This window comes from Chinchilla lanigera, unplaced genomic scaffold (assembly GCF_000276665.1).
Source record: "Chinchilla lanigera isolate Chin_1 unplaced genomic scaffold, ChiLan1.0 scaffold00027, whole genome shotgun sequence".
NCBI lineage: Eukaryota > Metazoa > Chordata > Mammalia > Rodentia > Chinchillidae > Chinchilla > Chinchilla lanigera.
The window spans coordinates 1,404,754-1,424,332 of NW_004955428.1; the positions used below are offsets into that span (position 1 = coordinate 1,404,754).

The 19,579-nt window shown below is 38.6% G+C and overlaps 1 protein-coding gene across 3 annotated transcripts in view; it reads left to right on the forward strand.

Moving 5' to 3' along the window:
• Positions 1 to 19,579, forward strand: part of Smad1 (SMAD family member 1) — a 72,124-nt gene that overhangs the window by 47,356 nt on the left and 5,189 nt on the right. For all 3 annotated transcript variants that reach the window (XM_013515301.1, XM_005386647.2, XM_013515300.1), the window contains exons 3-5: positions 6,936 to 7,193; positions 9,623 to 9,739; positions 13,682 to 13,903. In XM_013515301.1, the coding sequence (XP_013370755.1) occupies positions 6,936 to 7,193; positions 9,623 to 9,739; positions 13,682 to 13,903 (597 nt within the window). The remainder of the gene's footprint in view (positions 1 to 6,935; positions 7,194 to 9,622; positions 9,740 to 13,681; positions 13,904 to 19,579) is intronic.

The following is a 19,579-nucleotide window of genomic DNA, read 5'->3' on the forward strand; positions in this document are numbered from 1 at the left end:
TATCCACAAACTGACCCACAGGAAAGCACCAGAAAGAATCACCCAGGCTCCCAAGGGCGTCAACCAGAAATTACAGGATTGTCTAGAAACATAAAACTGCTTCAGGCGTGCAGACATTTATGAAGCAAGTATAACGTTGATACCAGAATGTCATTTTACAAAGCACACAAAAAAGACCTGTGTCACTTAAATATTTATGTAAAAATCTTAATTTTTTGTTTTATAAAATAATAAAACATCATAACAAGAGAAAAATAATAGATAATACACTGTGTATCATTCTCTTCAAAGTAATATGCTGATAAAGATTCTTACAAAGAAAAATAATAGCACAAAACTTTATTTTCAATGAACTAAGAGAAACTTGTGGATATTAAAATCTTAAATAAAATATTAGTGATCATATCCTAAGAAAATAAAGTACATCATGAGAAGGTTTAATGTTGAAAGTATAAGGATAATTTACCATGTTGATGGGTCTAAGAAGAAAAAACTCCTAACAGTGCTGAAAAAGTCTCTGACAACATTTAACACTCATTTCTAATAGAAACACTGTAGTAATAGACTTCCGTAATGTAGTGTACAAACTCGTCCATGCTAAAGTCAGCATCTTAATGAGGAAACGCTATGATATCCCCAGTAAGGTCAAGAATAAGTCAGGGAAGTTGGCTGTCTCCACTGCTTAACATTCTCTTGGTGTTATGAGCAAGTGCAGTTAGACAAGAGAAAACAATGGAAAGGAAAAAATAAAACTGTTTGTCAGTGACATGATCAGATACCTAGAGATCTCTATAAACAATGATTAATTCAGACAACAAGGTAATTCAGGCAGATAGACTACAAAAATACCATGAACATACCAGATACTTTGCATATATAATTACCACTTGAAAGATATAATGGAAGAGAATTTCCCCTCAAAAGAGCAATAGAAAATAGATAATGCTTAATCAGTTTAACAAGTTTGTTAGCTTTCTGTCATTGTGATAAAAGAACTAAGAAGAGCAAAATAAAGGAGGAAAGATTTGTTTTGGCTTACGTTTCAAAGGTTTCAGTCCATGGTTGGCTGACTCCGAGACCGAAACATCATGAAAGCTGCTTACCTTGTAGCAGCCAGAAAGCAGAAGATAAGAATATCCAAGAGGGAGAGGCCAGGGACGGATGTAGTCCCCAGTGTCATGCCCCTATGATCCACTGCCTTTTACTAGGCCTCACTTTTTGTTTCTGTCACTTCCATCAAATCATGATCTCATCTGTGGATTAGTCCACTGATGAAATTAGAGCGCTTGTGATCCAGTCACCTTCCAAAAGCCCTACCTCTGAACACAGGAGAATAGGTAGAGGAGGGAGTGAGGGGAATGCACAGGTCCTGTGTGTGGTGTTATGGACTTAGTTGTGTACTCGCACCCTAAATTCATATTGAAAGCCCTAACCCCAAGTACTGCAGAGCATGATTTGGAAATAAGGCCTGTAAGGAGGAAATTAAGTTAAAAGGAGGGCAAGGGGGGATCCTAATGCAATCTTTCTGGTGTCTAAGAAGGGATTAGGACATGTAGAGATACCAGGAAAAAGGGCCATCAGCAAGCCAAGAAGACAAGTTTCAGATGAAACTAACCTGCCACACACCTTCATCTTGAGCGTTCTACTTCCAGAACAGTGACAAAATAAATTTCTATTGTTTAAGGCACCAGTCTACAGTAATTTGTTATGGCAGCCTTAGGAAACTCATACATTACCTACAGAACAAGTCATATCAGCAAGTCAGGCATGAGTCACATACCTGTAATGCCAGCTACTTGGGAAGCTGAGGCAGGATGGTCACAATTTCAAGGAAGCCTTGGCTGCATAGCAATATCTTGTCTCAAAATAAAATTTAAAAGGGGGTAGGGGTGTACCTTAGCAGTAGAGCGCTTGCCTGGCTTGTGTGAGGTCATGGATTCACTCCCAGGTACCCTGCCCACAAAAAGACGAACAGTAGATTTGAATAGCTCTTCCTAGTCATTGAATGAAACATTTGAATCTCATCAAGGTAGATATTTACTGTAAATTTATGACTGTACTGTTATCTCAATAAAAGTACCGGTAACTTTTTTAAAAAAATAGACAAGGTAGTATTTAAAATCATATGGAAAAATAGCATGTAAATAAGAGAGCAAAAAGAAAGAACTGTGAGAGGGGCTAGACCTGTCAGACATTAAAACCTGTATAATTAAAACAGTGTCACTGAGCATAGACCAAGATAGAAGAAAAAAAAAATCTAAAAATGGACTCTACCGGTATGGTGGCTCGCATCTATGATCCCAGCACTCCAGAGGCCAAAACAAGAGGACTGCCATGAGCTCAAGGCCGGCCTGAACTACTTAGCAAGACCCTGTCTCAAAAACAAACAAAACTAAAACAGAACCCAACTAAATAAAAATGGACCTGAACGTATACAGAACATTAGTTTTTAAAAGTACCTCCAGTGACTGGGACAAAGATGAGCTTTTTACTAAATGGTGTTGGGCTCACTGGTTAAAATGAATGAAGGCCCAGATGGATCACTAATCCAAATAATGAAGTGTATGTGTATACTAGAGGAATGCATGAGTAATATGAAATTATCTATGTGACTCAAAGTCCACATACAATGCAATATTGATGCATATGACTACCACAACTGAAAAACGTTGCCATGTAAACGAAGTCAATAGTAAAGTCTATGAAGTACATTACAGGCTAATATTAACATTACGAGGAGTGAAAAATGATGGGCAAAAAAGCACAAACAGATAATTTATAAAAGGTATAAAAACAGCCTCTGAAATGCAAGATCGACTTTCAGCATAAGAGAAATGTAAATTGAAATTGCACCAAAATGCGATTTTCCATCCACCAGATTGTTAAAAAAAAAAATGAAAAGTTTGACAAAATCTGCTTAGAAAGGCACGTGTACATTACTGCTGGCAGTGCAAAATAGTTCCACTCCCTACAAAGGGGTATTTGAAGATAACAGTATTATGTGTGCATTTCTCTATTCACTCAGCATGTGTACAAGTAGGAACGTAATAGCACTACAATATATATTCAGAGTCAACACAGTATTACATGTAATGGTAAAGTATTGTAAACTACCTAAATGCTTCAACACGGGAGACTGATTGATAAAAAAACCAATAAGGAAGAGCTGCATGCACTAGTGTAGTTATTTCTGATAGTATACAAAAAAAAGCAAAGTGATAAAGTATAGATAGCAGGCTTTCCTTTTGGTAAAATAAGAAAGCATGCTTTTTTTCTTCTTCATCAAGAAACAGAATTAACAAAAAGTGAAATTGGTTACACTGTGAGGAGGTTTGTGTGAGGGGCTGGGCTGAGTATAAGGGACAAGGAAGGCCATGTTTGACTTTTAGGACCATGTGAGTGTTGTGTATGTTGGAAAAGTAAAGTCAACAAGAATTGGGGGGCTAAATGTGTTGGCAAAAAATAAATGCATCTAATAAGCTGAAAAATGAAAAACTGAATACAGTTTCAAATTAATGAAATAACACCGAAGGGGGAAAGGGACACAAGTAAATTCACAAATGACAGTGAATCCAAGTACTGTGTGTTTTTTTTTAAAAAAATTTTTTTGTGTTGGGAATCGAACTCAGGACCTTGCACTTGCCAGGTAGGTGCTTGTGCCGCTGAGATATATTGCCGGCTGTATTTTTTTTAATGTGAAAAAAAACCCCTCAAATTTGCCTTTGATTTTTTGAGTTTATTTTAGTTTTTTTTTGTTTTTTGTTTTTTGTTTTTTTGTTTTTTCTCTGGTACCAGGAATCGAACTCACGACCTTGCACTTGCCAGGCAGGCGCTGTGCCACTGAGCTAAATCCCCAGCCCTTGAGTTTATTTTAGGATAAAGGAAATTAATAGATATATTGGTGTTAGTGGAGGAAGGCAAATAGAAACTCTGTGGAGTTAAATTGGACTTGGAAGCAACAGTACAAGCTCAGGATTTCTAACATACACACCCGAAGGGCCGGGGATATAGTTCAGTGGCACAGGCGCCTGCCTGGCAAGCGCAAGGTCCTGAGTTATATCCCTAGTACCGCAAAAAAAAAAAAATTATGGGGATTTAGCTCAGCGGCACAGCGCCTGCCTGGCAAGCGTGAGATCATGAGTTTGATTCCCCATACCAGGCAAAAAAAAAAACAAAACAAACCCCTAAAATGAGTGTGACTCCAGCAAACTTTTGGGACACACTTAGAGTTTGCATTTAGTTTCTAACTACTGTTCCTCACTAAAGCGATCCAGGGGCCCCCCGCGCTGGCGAGGGGATGGGAAGAGGTAAGCCTGGAAAATTTTGTTGCAGAAATGATAGAGATGATCAGAAAATGCTAGCATGCTAAAGAGGCTTAGGAACAAGTTGAATGGGCTCCCAGTGGCCGATTTAAGACACTGTGACCATGAAGATAGACAGTAATATAGTCCTTTAAGGATGGGCCCATACTGTTGATCGGTAACAGTAAAGTGCACGTCGTATGTGACAGCATATAGACAGATAATAGGTGAGAAGAATTCTATGTTGATGAAAATTCTGACTAGTGACAGAATAATGGTGTAAAAGAAAAATCACCATTTAGCAAACACTAACAAAACTTCATTCAAGTAAAAGCAAATACTACATTTAGGAAGTAAAATTTTGTGAAAAATAGGCTATTTACATAGTTTCAAGGTATTTCCCCACTAATTATTAGTTACCAAAGGAAAACTAGTAGATTTGGATGACTTGGACAACGCCTTAACCAGTTAATTAACATCAGGAGCAGGAAGACATATTGTGATTCTGGCCAGCCAAAAATCTGAGTTTAAGTGTGCAGAAATACCGGAGAAACCTCAGTTGAGAGTTAGACTATAAAATAACTCTTGTATTTAAAAATGTCAGTAGCACGAAACCGAAAACATCACTGAAACTGTAATGTATGTGTGAAAGTTAATATTCATTTTTGGGTTACTCTGAAATGTTACAGGGTGAATGGGTGTGTAACACACGTTACCCGCTCTCAGATGCCTCCGAAGGAATGTGTGTATTTGATGCAGAAGAAGGAGAAGAGGCGAATGATTTAAAGAAATGTGGCTAAGTGTTAAAAATTGGCATATGTGGGTAAAGACCATGCAAGGGTTCTTTGTGCTACTCTTTAATTTTTCTGTAAGTTTGAAATTTTTTTTTATTTTTAGTGCCTTGTCTACTGAAGTTTATTTATTTTTTTAAATTTTTTTTATTTTAAAAATAAAAGGAGGAAAATATTAACAGACAGACAACATTTTACAAAATAGCAAAGGAACAGTACAGATAATACAGAGTTACAAACAAAGTTGTAGGGAATTAACAATGCTTGTTGTATTACATATTGATATCTTCAAAGTGGTTTCTCATGAAAACAGATAGAGACGTACAATGCTGATCAACCAAGGACTCATTGACAGTTTCTTTCAGCAAAGAAATACAAGACAGTAGAACAGCCATGTTGACTATGCTGCATATTGAAATTGTTTTTTAAAGAAATAAAGAATGGTCATAGAAGCCTTATTGCAATTAAAGAAGCAACTCATTTCATCAGCAGAAGATAAAATTACATCACATAAACCGCAGCATGTACACATGCTAAGATCCCACACACACAACACTGGATGTTACACTCACAGACACATTATGCCAAAGAATCCAGATGGAAGAGCATACAAGATTTCATTATATGAAGATATGTACATTTTACTAGAGGTGTGAAGTACCTCAGGATGTTTTCAGGGTTTATTTGAAGGTATCTGTACAAATGTCAGCAGTAGCAAAAACCATGGTAATAATCAGAGGATTAAGGACTGGTGTGTGGCTCGGTGGTTCTGTGTATGGTTTGCAGGCACAAAACCTTGAGTTCCGCCCCCAGCACCACAAGAAAATAAAATCAGGGTTTCTTTCTCTTCTCCCACGAAGTGTAAGAATGGGTTTTCTCCCCTCAGCTGAAGGCAGCGGGAGGGCGGCCAAGGCCTCTGTGGTTAGGAGCAGCCAGCGGGTGACTTGGTAGGAAGCTCCGCGTCGAACCTTGGTTTGGGCTCTCGGGCTCTGGAACTGACCACTGGCCGGTGCCTCCTGGTGGCTTTGCCTGGAGTTCCTAGAGGTTGATGACCATGCTTATTATCGACGCCTTCGGTTCCTAACACACAGTTTTATACAGAGTGACGGGAGTGGGTTTTGCTCCTCACAGGTATCTGCCTTTGGGCCTTTTCAGTTTGCAGAATGTGGATTGTATCCCTTGCGTCCTCCGTGGCCTGTCAGGTGGTATTAAGGGTTGTTGGGAAGTGGATAAACTCATCCATTTACTCTTAAGTATCATTCAGATATTTAGAGAAAAGATGTTGTAAACTATGGCTATGAGGACTGGGTACAGCGTTAATTCTTCGCAGAGTGTCCGACTTTGTGTAATGAACTATCTTCACTGCTTATCTCCTCAAGTTTATATACTGTTCTTTTTTAAAGTGAGTTAGCATGTTAGTTTAAAACATTTATCATTCAATAAGTGTTAACTTTCAATTTTTATTAGCAGGGCTGTGAAGTGGAATTGTCAGTGGAGATATACTGTATATCCTTAACTGTGCTTTGGTTTTTAGCGAATGGAAAAATTAAGAATGGGAGGGTTTAACACTTTTTAACCTAAATGAACCTATTTTACAGACTTTCCTCAGACAGTTCATCCATGCTACCAGTCTCTGCCATATGCCATGCTAAAGAGACTGTACCTGCTCCTGAGTATAAATTGGCTTTGCATTTGAGTTGTGCTCGAGTTGACGGGGCAGGATTCCGATAATTAGTTGTCACGGGTTATGCTGCAGCTTTATTGGAGATAGTTACCAGTTTTCATTATGTTCATTTTTGTCTTTCTTTTTCTTTTTCTTTTTTTGTCCTTTCCCTGTTTGCAGTTCTTCCTCCAGTGCTGGTTCCAAGACACAGCGAATATAATCCTCAGCACAGCCTCCTCGCCCAGTTCCGCACCTCGGGACAAAACGAGCCTCACATGCCACTCAACGCCACTTTTCCGGATTCTTTCCAGCAGCCCAACAGCCACCCATTTCCTCATTCTCCCAACAGCAGTTACCCAAACTCTCCCGGAAGCAGCAGCAGCACCTACCCTCACTCTCCTACCAGCTCAGACCCGGGCAGCCCCTTCCAGATGCCAGGTAGGAGGGAACGCTGGGGGTGTGCTGTGGTCAGACCAGATGGTGCGTACCTAGCCTTGCGGGGAGGCCGGTCTGCCCAGCGTGGCAGGAGCTTCTCAGTTTTGGAATATGCGCTGTGCTCTGGTACTCTAAGGCTAGCAGTTGTGGAAAGAGATTTGCAGCCAAGAAAGCAAATATCTTGTTTTATTTGTCAGGCACAGATGCTTAAATTAGCTATATTTTTCCCCTTGTTTTTAAAAAGTTTTGAAACAGCTGCATCCTTTGGGCGTGGCCTAATTGTTACAGTCTTTCTGGTGATAAAAGAAAGAGAAAAACAGTCTGTTAAACACTAAGCTGTTGTAAGAAACACAGCCTCAGTCGACATCATTTCAGACTTGGAAAAACCCCTGTGTAAGTGCAGACTCAGAAAAGAGAGCTCATGAAGGAGCACACACTCCCATGTGATTAAATTTATTAGAATGGGGATGTAGTCCCAAGAAACATACACTTTAACAACAAAGGAATTGCAGCCCAGGTCCTGGAAGCCATCTGCTTGTTTAACTTAGCAAAGACAAAAGAACAATTATTTTCCTTTTTTAGACATAACTGATGGTGTAATGGCTATCAAAATAAGTGATTAATTATTACATTACATTGTTCACATTATAGGTTAATAAACAAGCATCCCAGAAAAAAACAGCATTAAATTTCTTGACAGTAGGCCTCAAGGATGCTCCTGTACTTCAAATATTTTAACAGTTGGGGGAGGGAAAATGACTGGCAAAGCATGTTTGTTGGGCTGCTTAACATGTTTTTCAGTAAACTTGAAATCATCAGCACTGGGCTTTCAGAAAGTGAAAAGTGGTCCACATTTTATATATATTTTTAATGCTTTTGTTACTCCTTTTATTTAAGCCATTTTATTTTGCATTGTGTTGTTTGATTTCTCAATCCAAAACTGGGATGAAGGTGGAAGATAGAGTAGTTTAAAAGTCAAACAAGCCGGGAAAAAACCCAAGGGCAAAAACACCCGCCCGGCAAACAAAAAGGTAAGAAGTCAAACCCCGGGAACAAAAAAAAAAAAAATCAAACTAATGATATTTGGTGATTTCCTGTCTGCCCCACTCCCTGTAAACCCTGCGCACTGATGGACAGGTTAGTTAAGTTTCAGAGGACTTTTGAGCAATGGCGACCCCAGGTGAACTCAAGTGAAAAGCTTGAAGATTATTGCTTGAATTCCTACTTTGTCCTTGGCTGTCAGAGATTCCAGACAGGCCAAGTCGAAGAAATATGGAAAAGGAAACGGAGGAAACACCTGTGGGAATACTAGAACAGCACCAATAATTATCTGGTCCCCCTGAGCATTACTTATGCCACAGATTGCCAATGAGATTTTCACCAGCTCATTGGCAGAAATTCACTGATTCAGGTCAGAGGAGGCTGCCTTCACTAAAGCAGAGTCAGCCTTGCAGCTCAGGGAAGAAGTTGAATTTAAAATGGAGAAAGAGGAAAGAAAGTGTCCCTGTGAGGCTGCCTTAGTTCCATCTCTGTGCTGAGTCACTGCTTCTGAGAAGCTAGGTGGTGGGGTGTTGGGTTCAGCAAGTCAGGGGGAAATCACTGAGGAGCTCCAAGGGGCAGTGTTAGTTTCCTGTCCCAGGGTTGCCCCTGGTACTTAGCCAAGCATTCCTGACCCCGTAAGATAAAAGTTGGTTGCTGAGGTTCTGTCACTTATGCTAGGTGGACTTAAAAGAGGCAATGAGGAACTGAAGTTTGGACTGCAAAAGATTGTTTATGAGAAAACACCAGGCTTGTGTTAGTGTCGTTTCAGAAGTCATTTTGTTTGTCAGCTGGCGGTGTGCTCTTCAGAAGCAACTGTGTATAAGTTGTGAGATAAAAGATACTGGAGATAAACTGATTTGTTTTCTGTTACTCTGTTTTAGGGATTGTAAAGCTAGTGGTTACTTAAGTGGGTAGGGAGAAGATAGTTCTAACAGATTGCTTAAAGTCCTTAAAAAATTAATAGTCTAAATCAATAGGCCATAATGAAACCCAGATGGCAAATTCCTAAAAGCCCGTAGGTATTATGTAAGAGACCCTGAAAACTCCTTTTCTTAATAAGTGCCATGTATGGTAGCTTTCAAATGCTTCATACCCATTAGTAAAAGTGGAGTGCAGTCCTCTCAGAGTAGACTGTAGGTCAGTACGGTTAGTTGTTTTTAGAATGGCGTGATCCTACATAGACACAAAGCCCCTAGAACTGCCATGCAGTGATCTTCTTCCCACTGAGTTGACACTAAAGACACAGAAGGTTTGGGGGTGGTAATCATTTTCAGAAATTGTACACCAAGCCCAGTGTCTGTAGCACCCAGTCGTTTGATGAAGTTAACATGGCAGTGTGTGAGTTTCATATCACAAGAATATGTTTCAAGCATAATTTTTAAACTTTGTAGCTGATACGCCTCCACCTGCCTACCTGCCACCTGAAGACCCCATGACCCAGGATGGCTCTCAGCCAATGGACACAAATATGATGGCGCCTTCATTGGCCTCTGAAATCAGTAGAGGAGGTAAGATGAGCTGCTACTTGTTTCCTTTTTAGGGTCTAAAGCAGCAGTCCCCAACCTCTCTGGTAGCAGGGAATGGTTTTGTGGAAGATTTCTTTTTCCACGGACGGGAGGGCAGGGAATGGTTTTGGGATAATTCAAGTACATTGCATTTATGTTTCACTTTTTTTCTGTTAGTGTTACGTTTAGATTCACATAAGAAGCAGTGCAGCCTAGATCCCTGGCATGTGCAGTTCACACAAGGGTTTGTTCTCTTGTGAGAATCTGGTGCTGTTGCTGATGTGATAGGAGGCAGAGCTCAGGTGGTGATGCAAAGCTGTCAGTACTGGTGAAGCTCCACTCACTTGCCCGCCGCTCTCTTCTCGCTGAGCAGGCATTTCCAGCAGACCACAGACCAGTGCCAGTGGCCCAGGGCTGGGTCCCCTTGGTCCAAAGTCTGTTCATCCAAGTATTAGTTCTCTCACAAACTTCTGTTAGTTTTTAAAAAGACAGCTGTTAGAGATAGGTAGAGAAGCTCGATGGGAAACAGTCCTTGGATAATAAATACGTCTTTTAAGCAAACACACTGTCTTAGCTACCAAAAATCAGTGTAACTGTGCAGCCGTCCATGTAGATCTTCAGTACTTAATCATTTAGGATTGGTGATGCGAAGGACGTTTTGAAGTGGACAAGGGGGGCTGGAGAAACAGCGTAACAGCAGAGTGAAGTTCACACCTGTGACTTTCAGAATTGGAAGTTCATGCGAGTGGAGTTTCCACAAGGTTTCTTTCGTGTTTAGAAATGATATTCATTAAGTCCTGTTTTCCAGCCCTTCACTGATGTATCCATGCAACTGAAACTACCTGCTAGCATTTGTTTCTTGGTGTATTTGCTTCTAACTGAAATTAAAAAGTATGGCAAGGAAAGAAATTTAGGCATGAGTTTTTCTACTTCTCACCATGAAGCTGGAAGTTTCTTTGTCTCTCTAATGAAGGGTGGGTCTTTATTTCCTCCATATTATCTTTGGCAATGACTGTGTGGAGGATGCTTTCTTTCTTCCAAGTTGCCCAGCTACCAGTTTAGTGGCCTTAAGTGAGCAGAGAGCTCAGGGAGGTAAGTGGTGGAACCCGAGAGCACCTGGAAGACACCACGGCCATGCTGGGGAATTAAATTATTCCCAGGCCAGCTCTTAGGGAGCAAAGTGCTTCATACCAGGCACGAATTATTCAGTTCGTATAAAGTTCATGTAAATTGAAGTTAAAATACAACTTGATTGCTAAATATTTCTTATTCTCAGCAAATTTTTTGTTAAAATAGGAAATACCTCAGACGTTATCAGAATTGATTTTACTGGGGATTGAACACAAGGTCTTGGCAGTGAGCTCCATCCCCAACCCTTTTTTTTTTTCTTTTTTGAGACAGGGTGTTGCTAAGTTGCCCAGGCTGGGATTGAACTTGGGATCCTCCTGCCTCAGCCTCATAGAGTGCTGAGATTATAGGAATGGACTACCAGACCTGGCTTGCTTATATTCTTTGAGTACTAAAATTTTGATGATATCTGTACAATACAATAATAATAGCTGCATGTCATTATATGCATTTGTCCAAATCCATGGACTTTATCATACCAAGAATGAACCCTAATCTAAATTATGGAATTGGGTGATAATTATGTATCAGTATAGATTCACGAGTGGAAGGTATTGATAACAGGAGGTTGTGCACTTGTAGGGGCAGGAGGCATTTGGGAAATCTCTCTACTTCATCCTCAGTTTTGCTAGGAACCTAAACCTGTTCTAAAAAGTTATATTTTAAAAGTGATGATGAGCTGACAGAACCCTTTTAGCTTTACAGTTTGATAAATTGTGATGTACAACTCTTTAATCAGTAAAACTTTTTAGAATCTCTTTATTCCATTTTATGGCTCCTTATCATTTCTAGAACATCCTCTCAAACATGTAATTACAAACCAGCAAAGACTGTGGTTGGGAAAATAACCCCTGTCCCACACATTTTTGGGATTTGTGTTTGGAGAAGGGGATGGCAGGAAAGAATGGGCACGGCGCTATGTGCTGGGTTTTGTTTTTTTTTTTTTTTTTTTTTTTTTTGTCTTTTTGAGACAGGGTCTTGCTATGCAGTTCAGGCTGGCCTTGAGCTCACTTTGTAGCCCAGGCTGGCCTCAAACTCACAATGATCCTCCTGCCTCAGCTTCCTGAGTGGTGGGATTACAGGCATGCGCCACCACACCCGGCCCTATGTGCTGTTACAAGCGTGGGGCCCCTATAACTATTGTCATTAAGACAAAGATGCTGATGTCAGAAAGTGGACATTGCTTTAAGATCTATCTCTTTTAAATCACTTTTAAAATGTTCCCTGTTTGGATAAGTTTACAATCAGTTTATATTTTCATAAGAAAGAAAACATTGATCTTTTTCTTTTTGTTGCCTTTAATGGTTTTCCTAGAGCAGGAGTCAGCAAACTATTTAGCTGGCTACCTGTTTTTGTAAATAAAGCTTTATTGGAACACAGCAGTGTTCATTCATTGCATGTTATCTATGATTGCTTTTGCAGCACAAAGGCAGAGTTTTGATAAAGACCATATGTTCCACAAAACCTTCCTGGCCTCTAATAGAAAAAAATTGTAAGCCTCTTACTTAGATGAATAGTATTCTAAGAAATCTGGATAGCTGTTAAAAAGCCTTCTATTATTGATTTTGCAGGCTTCTTTAAGATTTGTCACTTTTAAGTCACTAATGTTTTGCTCTTTGAAGTATACTAGATTGACAGAAGAGTTGCTTATCAAACGGAAAATAGTGTATGTTTTAAGATGACCTACTTAAGCATATAAAGCAAGTAAGGTATGAGTTTTTAAATTGTCATTTTTTCTGTTATCTTTACCAAATTCTAAAATAAAGTGTATTTTAATATTTGTGGGGGTTGAGGTTAAGAACACGGAGGTACTTCTCCCTTAGCAGTGCCTTTGATGTGGATTTTCTTTTAGTTTTTTTTATGATTGTACTCCCAAGACTTCAGAAACCTCAGATCATTGTATATTGGTGTGCTGCAAATATTACGGTTTGTATTCCTGGAATCTCTAAAGCGGCAGTACAAGAGGTTTTACTACAGAAGGAACTTAGCTTTAAAACCTTTTAGTTGCAAGTGTTTAGACGCATGTTCTGTTTGGAGATTTGTTAGTCTTAAGAGATTTGACTTAACAAGCTGCATCCTGTCAGTAAAGTTGGGTAATTTCCATTGTTGGCCCATTCTGGGAATGGAGAGACAAAACACACCTGCTCTGCATGACTTAAAGCAAATATAAGGAAGTTAGCGTGAAATCTGGATGAGAGAGATATGATTCATTCTGTAAGAATGGCCAGCTGGCAAGATTTCTTCCTGAATTTGAGAACTGGAGCAAAACTGGAGCTGTGATCATTATTGGCAACTTGATATGAAGTAAAGTAACTTCTTATCAATAATTAAAAACTCATTTTTATTGCTTTAAAAAAGCATAGGTATCCTGAGGCTTTGCCAAAAGTAAGTCTTTTTAATGCCAGCACCTCTGGCAGGTCTCCGGGCCACTCTTGTTCTTGGCCCACTTGTTTTTTCACTTGTCACTTGTTGCGTTTCTTTGGATGGTAAGCCAGGGTCTGTAGTAGGGGTGATTGCCATTTCTGCATACTAAGGAGCAAACAGCATATTGTTAGTATTCAGCAAGTGCTGCTGCTAGGCTTGCTTAGCTGGTGCCTTGGTTTTCAGATGGTAATTGCAGAAAATTGTTTTCCAATTAAAGGAGAATGTCACACTTAATAAAAAGTACCTGTTTAAGATATAGAAAAACTGTAGCCGTTAGAATCTCAGTTGCCCCTCCACATCTTCATTCAAGGTCCTGAGCCAGTTTTACGGCCCTTCAGTTTTTGAGAGCCTGAGGCACAAACCGTGGTTGATAGACCCTTTTCTTTTTTGCAGATGTTCAGGCAGTTGCTTATGAGGAACCAAAACACTGGTGCTCTATTGTCTACTATGAGCTCAATAACCGTGTGGGTGAAGCGTTCCATGCCTCCTCCACAAGTGTGTTGGTGGATGGCTTCACCGATCCTTCCAACAATAAGAACCGTTTCTGCCTTGGGCTGCTCTCCAACGTTAACCGGAATTCCACTATCGAAAACACCAGGCGGCATATTGGAAAGGGTGAGTCTTCACTCTGACCTCTGTTGAGTTGTTTCTCTGTAGCGTCCTTCTTCCCTCAGAGGTCATTCCTGCGGCAAACTAGTGCTGCAAGTAGCAGGTGGCGTTCAATAGCTGCTGTTTGGAAATATTTTCAAATTCGTATGGATTGGAAGTTTTTCCGCTCAATAATTTTTATGGTATCCCCACTCTTATAATACTGAATTAGCTGAAATTGTGATTTGCTGTTTTAGGGGCACTGTTCTATCTTACATTTTCCTATGGAAGAGTATCTTTATAGACTCAGTTATTTAGTAATGGATAAGTGAAATAATTCTGTATCTTTTAGGTGTAAGATTAAACAACGTACAATGGATATATTTATTCTGTATTGCAGAATATACTAATATATACTAATATACTAATCTCTTTAATTAAGCAAATGACTAAATATATGACTGTTGCTTAGTGCCTTGATTTTCACTGTGGAGTAAGAGACATATGTACATGAAGGAAGGCCAAAAAATAAATATTGAGGCAGTAGATGGAGGTATCAGTGTGAAATAACAATTTTAATAATGCATCCATCTGTGTGTTAATGTTCTCGTGTATATTGTGTGTCTGTATAAACCTGTGTGTATGCAGCTAAATATATACTTTCTGATCTGTCCGCTGAACGCGCCGAGAAGCGAAGACGCTTCACAGTGAAAAGCACATCTTGTATCTAGATCATCAGTTCTACTGCCATTTCCTACTAAGAGGGCTCCTTAGAGAAATGCCTGCCTCCCAGGCTGGGTCAGGATGAGCTTGGAACATCTTGTTATGGCAGAAAGTAAAGAAATGCTTGTGAAAGTGATGGAGCATGTCACAGGAGCCAGCGCGGAGGAGCTTCTCCCGTACAACTGCTAATTTGAGCGCAAGATCATCGTCCTTTGGTATCCATGGGGGATTTGTGGAAGATCTTGAATAAATGGGAGTATCCTCCTATATGCTTTAAATTCTGTCAGGATTAGTTATGTCTAATACAGTGCAAATGCTACGTAAATAAGTATTACACTGTTTGGTTAAATTTATAGGAAAAAATGGAATCATGACAAGGTAGAAAAGTCTACATGTTTAGTAGAGATGCAGTTTTTAAAATTTTTTTTTTCTGAGAATGGTTGAATCTATGGATTCCTAATCTGCAGATACCACGGGGCAACTGTACTTAGGAGCAGTTAATTAAAATAATGTAAATTAAGTAATGAATTTAATCCATTAAAAGTAATACTAATTCAGATGGCCATACCAATAATAAATAGATTAAATACATGAATTGTGAAGGCCAGCTGGTAAATGTAGAGTTGTAGAGTTTGAGAAATAGCATTTTGCAACCAACATAATAAGGAACCAGGCAAGGATCATCAATGAGTGCTAAATCTATATGAACTTCTTTTAATGATAAGAATCAGGATATTTGCATGGCTTTAAGTATTTCCCCACAAACTGCCTATTAGTTATAGGGACAGTAAAAGCTATAATTACACAGTGGAGAAATCATATAATTTTGTGATTGTATAATTGATCCCTGAGTTGACTGGGGACCAGACATCGTTGCTAATGAGAGACAAGTGTAAATCACACACCTCCAGATTTGATGCCCACGGAAGGCTGTAACATCATCTCTGTAGAATTCCAGCTGAGAGTGCAGATCTCAACCTGTCCTGAGGAAACTTTAGATAAAACCCAAAGGAGGAAACTTTTGTTTTAAAAAGTGAGGCGTAACTCCATCTGTCAAAAGACGAAGGTGTAGAAATGTTTCAGAGTAAAATGAGTTAAAAGATATGACAGCTGGACATGATCCTGTACCTGACAGGGGACAAATACTGTGAAGGTCATTATTGAGTCAGCAGGCAAAACTGGAATATTAATGATAGATTAGATAAAAATATGATGTCAGGGTTAAGTTTGCTGACCTTGCTGACTGTACTGTGGCTGTGTGAGAAGCCATCTTACATATTTCCTGGAAAATACACACTTTACACAGGTATTTCAGGGTGAAGATTCATGATGAAATAATTGTGGAAGATTACACATCCACATGCGCACACACGTGCACACGCACACACACACAGGCACGGAAATAGTTTAGGAAGGCTATAAGATTTGATGTATACAGCGGTGCCTCAGTTTGCGAACTTAATTTGTTTTACAATTTGGGGGAAGATGGAATCATGTGTTTGTGTGGGGAAGATGGTCATGGTCAAATTTGTCACTCGATTTAGCATTTGTGAACAGAAGCAAAATTTTGCCAGATGCTTTTGTTTGTGAACCAAATTGCTTGCAAATAAAAGCATTCACCAGCCAAGGTATCTCTGTATATATAAACGTATTTTCTGTATATATAAAACAATGTTCATCTACTCACCATCTGTCTGGGTGTCTGACACAGTCCTGTCAGAATACATACAGGGGTGCGCGTGCATGTGTATGTATACACTTGGGGAAGGAGAGTGCAAGTGATAAAGCACATGGAGTAAATTGTCACAGTGGATGAATCTGGATGATGGTATACGGGTACTTGTTCTCTTTTTCTTTGTTCTATTTCAAATTTTTCCTATAAATTTAAAATTATTTATTTTTGGAATAAAAGTTTTTAAAAAAATGATCTTTGAAATCTGTAAAGTGGGCCAGATTAAAAAGTAATTTAATAGATGCTAAAAAGGTGTTTGAGGTAAAATTTTAACATTTCAATATGGAGTAGAGGGAGACCCGACAACTCCTGAAGCAGGAATTGGTATTTTCTTAATATGATTAAAGGAAACAAAACCTAAAAACACATTTAATGAGGAAATGCTAAAAGTTAGGGTCACAAATATCTTTCTATGGCTTGTAAACCCCTGAAATAGTGTATAAGCACAATTTTGCCTTTAGGGTAGAAAGACTTACTTTTCATTGAAATGTAAAATGATTATTCCCCTAGAGTAGTGAAAAGCCATTATACAATTTCTCTTAGAAAATTAGTAAGAAAATAAGGGTGCTGAGAGTGCTGTAATTTAAAATGGTTCCAGAGTCCCTGAATAAAGTGCTCAAATGTAAAATTAGAGATAATGGAAATAAGGATTGTCATTATTTGCAGATGATAGGATTGATTGATAATATTCTTGGGATAAATTCTTGAAATGAAATTAGTAGACCAAAGGCTTTTGATATATTTTGCCAAATTACATTCCCGAAAGCTCTTAATAATTTACACTCCTACCAGAAATATCCAAGTGCCTCTCCTTTCGCCCATGCCAATATTATGGCAGAACATTGTGTATTCAAATGTCATTGTTTATCTAGAAGCTGCCAAAGAATCTATTTTGTTGTTTTTGAGACAGGGTCTAGCTATGTACTTCAGGCTGGCCTTGAACTCACTGTGTAGTCCAGGGTGGTCTTGAACTCTCAATAATCCTCCTCCCTCAGCCTCCCAAGCGCTGGGATTACAGAGATGGGCCACAGTGCCCAGCAAAGAATCTGTTTTTTTAAAAAAAGTATATCAGTTGCCTTTAATCTAGCAGTAACAGCAATCTGGAAGAAAATGTAACAGGAAAAAAAAATCGAATTTCTAATAGCAACAGAAAACATAAGCTGGGGATATAGCTCAGTGACACGAGCATCTGCCTGGCAAGTGTAAGGTCCTGAGTCCGATTCCTAGTACAAAAAAAAAAAAAGAAAAAAAGAAAACATAAATTTCTAGGGAAGAACCTGAACCTGTGATATGTGAGAATTATATAAAGGAAATCCAGTATATTGAGAGAGAAAGAAAATTTGAAAAAACAAGCAGTCTGGTTTCCAAAGCTTAATTTTGTAAAAGCATTTTAGGATACTCATCCTCAGGCCAGGGATGTAGCTCAGTGGCACAGCATCTGCCTGGAAAGTGCAAGGCCCTGAGTTTGATTCCTGGTACAAAAAAAAAAAAAAGATGTTCATCCTTACTTAAGTTTTTAATTTAAAACAAACTATACCATCTTTTTTGAAAGTTGGGTAATATATATTAATGTATTTTCAATATTTCAATATTACCTGGATAAAAAAGTGAGAGTAGCTCAGATATTTTAATGAATGCGTGAAGAAAAAATTTCTTCATATTGGGGTTAATAACACATAAAAACTATAAATAAATCAGTGTTGACAAAACAGCAAGCTAAATTAAATTCAGACTGTATGTAAAAATCTAATGTTAAGTAAAACATAACAAACCACCAGAGTCTTCTAACATCCTGCAGTAACAAAGTTAGCTTTTGGGGGAAGAAACCCTGGCCACATATCATATATGCAAATAGACTGATGAATATTTTTAAAAAGACAAAAAAGTAGAAGAAGATAGATTTGATCAGATAGGTAGAAATGTTTTAAAGATGCAAGGCAGCAACAAAGCCTATAAGAGATTTGACTAAAGGATTTCAGGCTTCTCTAAGATTAAAAAATATATATCATGAACAAAATTAAGACAAAAGACTACCAGGGAAACAAGAAAAAAAATTATTGATATCCTGCCTAGATGTACAGTTTATAAAAAATAGTAAAAATATAGAACCCCAGTAGGATAAATAGGTAAGAAATATAAAGAGTGAATTCGTAAGAGAAACACCGGTGGCTAATAAATTAGGAGAGCACATCCAGCCTCACACGGATTAAAGCAATCATTATTTTTCAGCTGTAAATTAGAGGAATTTTGTTTAAGCTCAGATTCAGTACTGTCATGGGCCAAATGAGAAGCGCTCTCAAACACTGCTGGTGAGGGTGTAAATTGGTACACACATTCTGGAAAGTCATTTGGCAAAGTGAATCAGAAACCTTCGATCCAGTGATTTAACTTCCAGGAATCTGTCAAAAGGATATTATTAAGAGTTGTCGAGAGACATTTATCATGTCATTGTTGTAACAACAGAAAATTATTGTCAACACAATGTTCTGTTAATGGAAAAATCATTAAATAAATTGTTACATCCATATACTCAGGCATATGTTTGTGTTTGCAAAAAAGTATAATGATAGCCAACACGGAATGCAGTGTTTCACACTATTAGTGGTTACTACCTCTGTGTCCCTAACAAAGGGATACTATTTTCTGCTTCTTATTTTTACTTCTAAATTTTCTAAAATAAAAATTTACAATCATGGAAAAAACATTTTAGTTTTCCCTATATCAGGCTAAAAAGTGGGTGTCTGCCGTAGCAGTTATTTAATTGTTACAGAAGTGTTAGCCCTTATGTGTACATTTGTACACCACACATAATATTTCAAAGGAGAGAATTCTGTTAGTCTTGTCTATGGCATGACCGAGTTATCTAAAGGTGGATGGTTCAAAACCACACGGGGTATGACGCTGTATGCTGGGTGGCCCGTATAATCTGCCTTAGTGGTGTAGGGCTTTGTCCAATGGGTTTTTTCCTTGTTCCTCTTTTAAAAGATAGGTCAGGTGAAATTTTTTGTACTCCTGGAACTCCAGGTTTCACGTGAAGTCTGCAGGAACTGCTGGTTTTGTGAGCTCTTACTTTGCACACTAAGGCTTTTTTCTAATGTTTAAATTTTTTGTTACTAGACCTTATATCTTAACAGCTCTCAGCAATACTGTTTCCACCTGTGGTTTTCTAGTTCCCTTCTGCTTTTCTTGATCGTCCTTTTTCTCTAAAATTTCCCAAACAATTTAGGTGCAGAATAAATGCAAGAGAA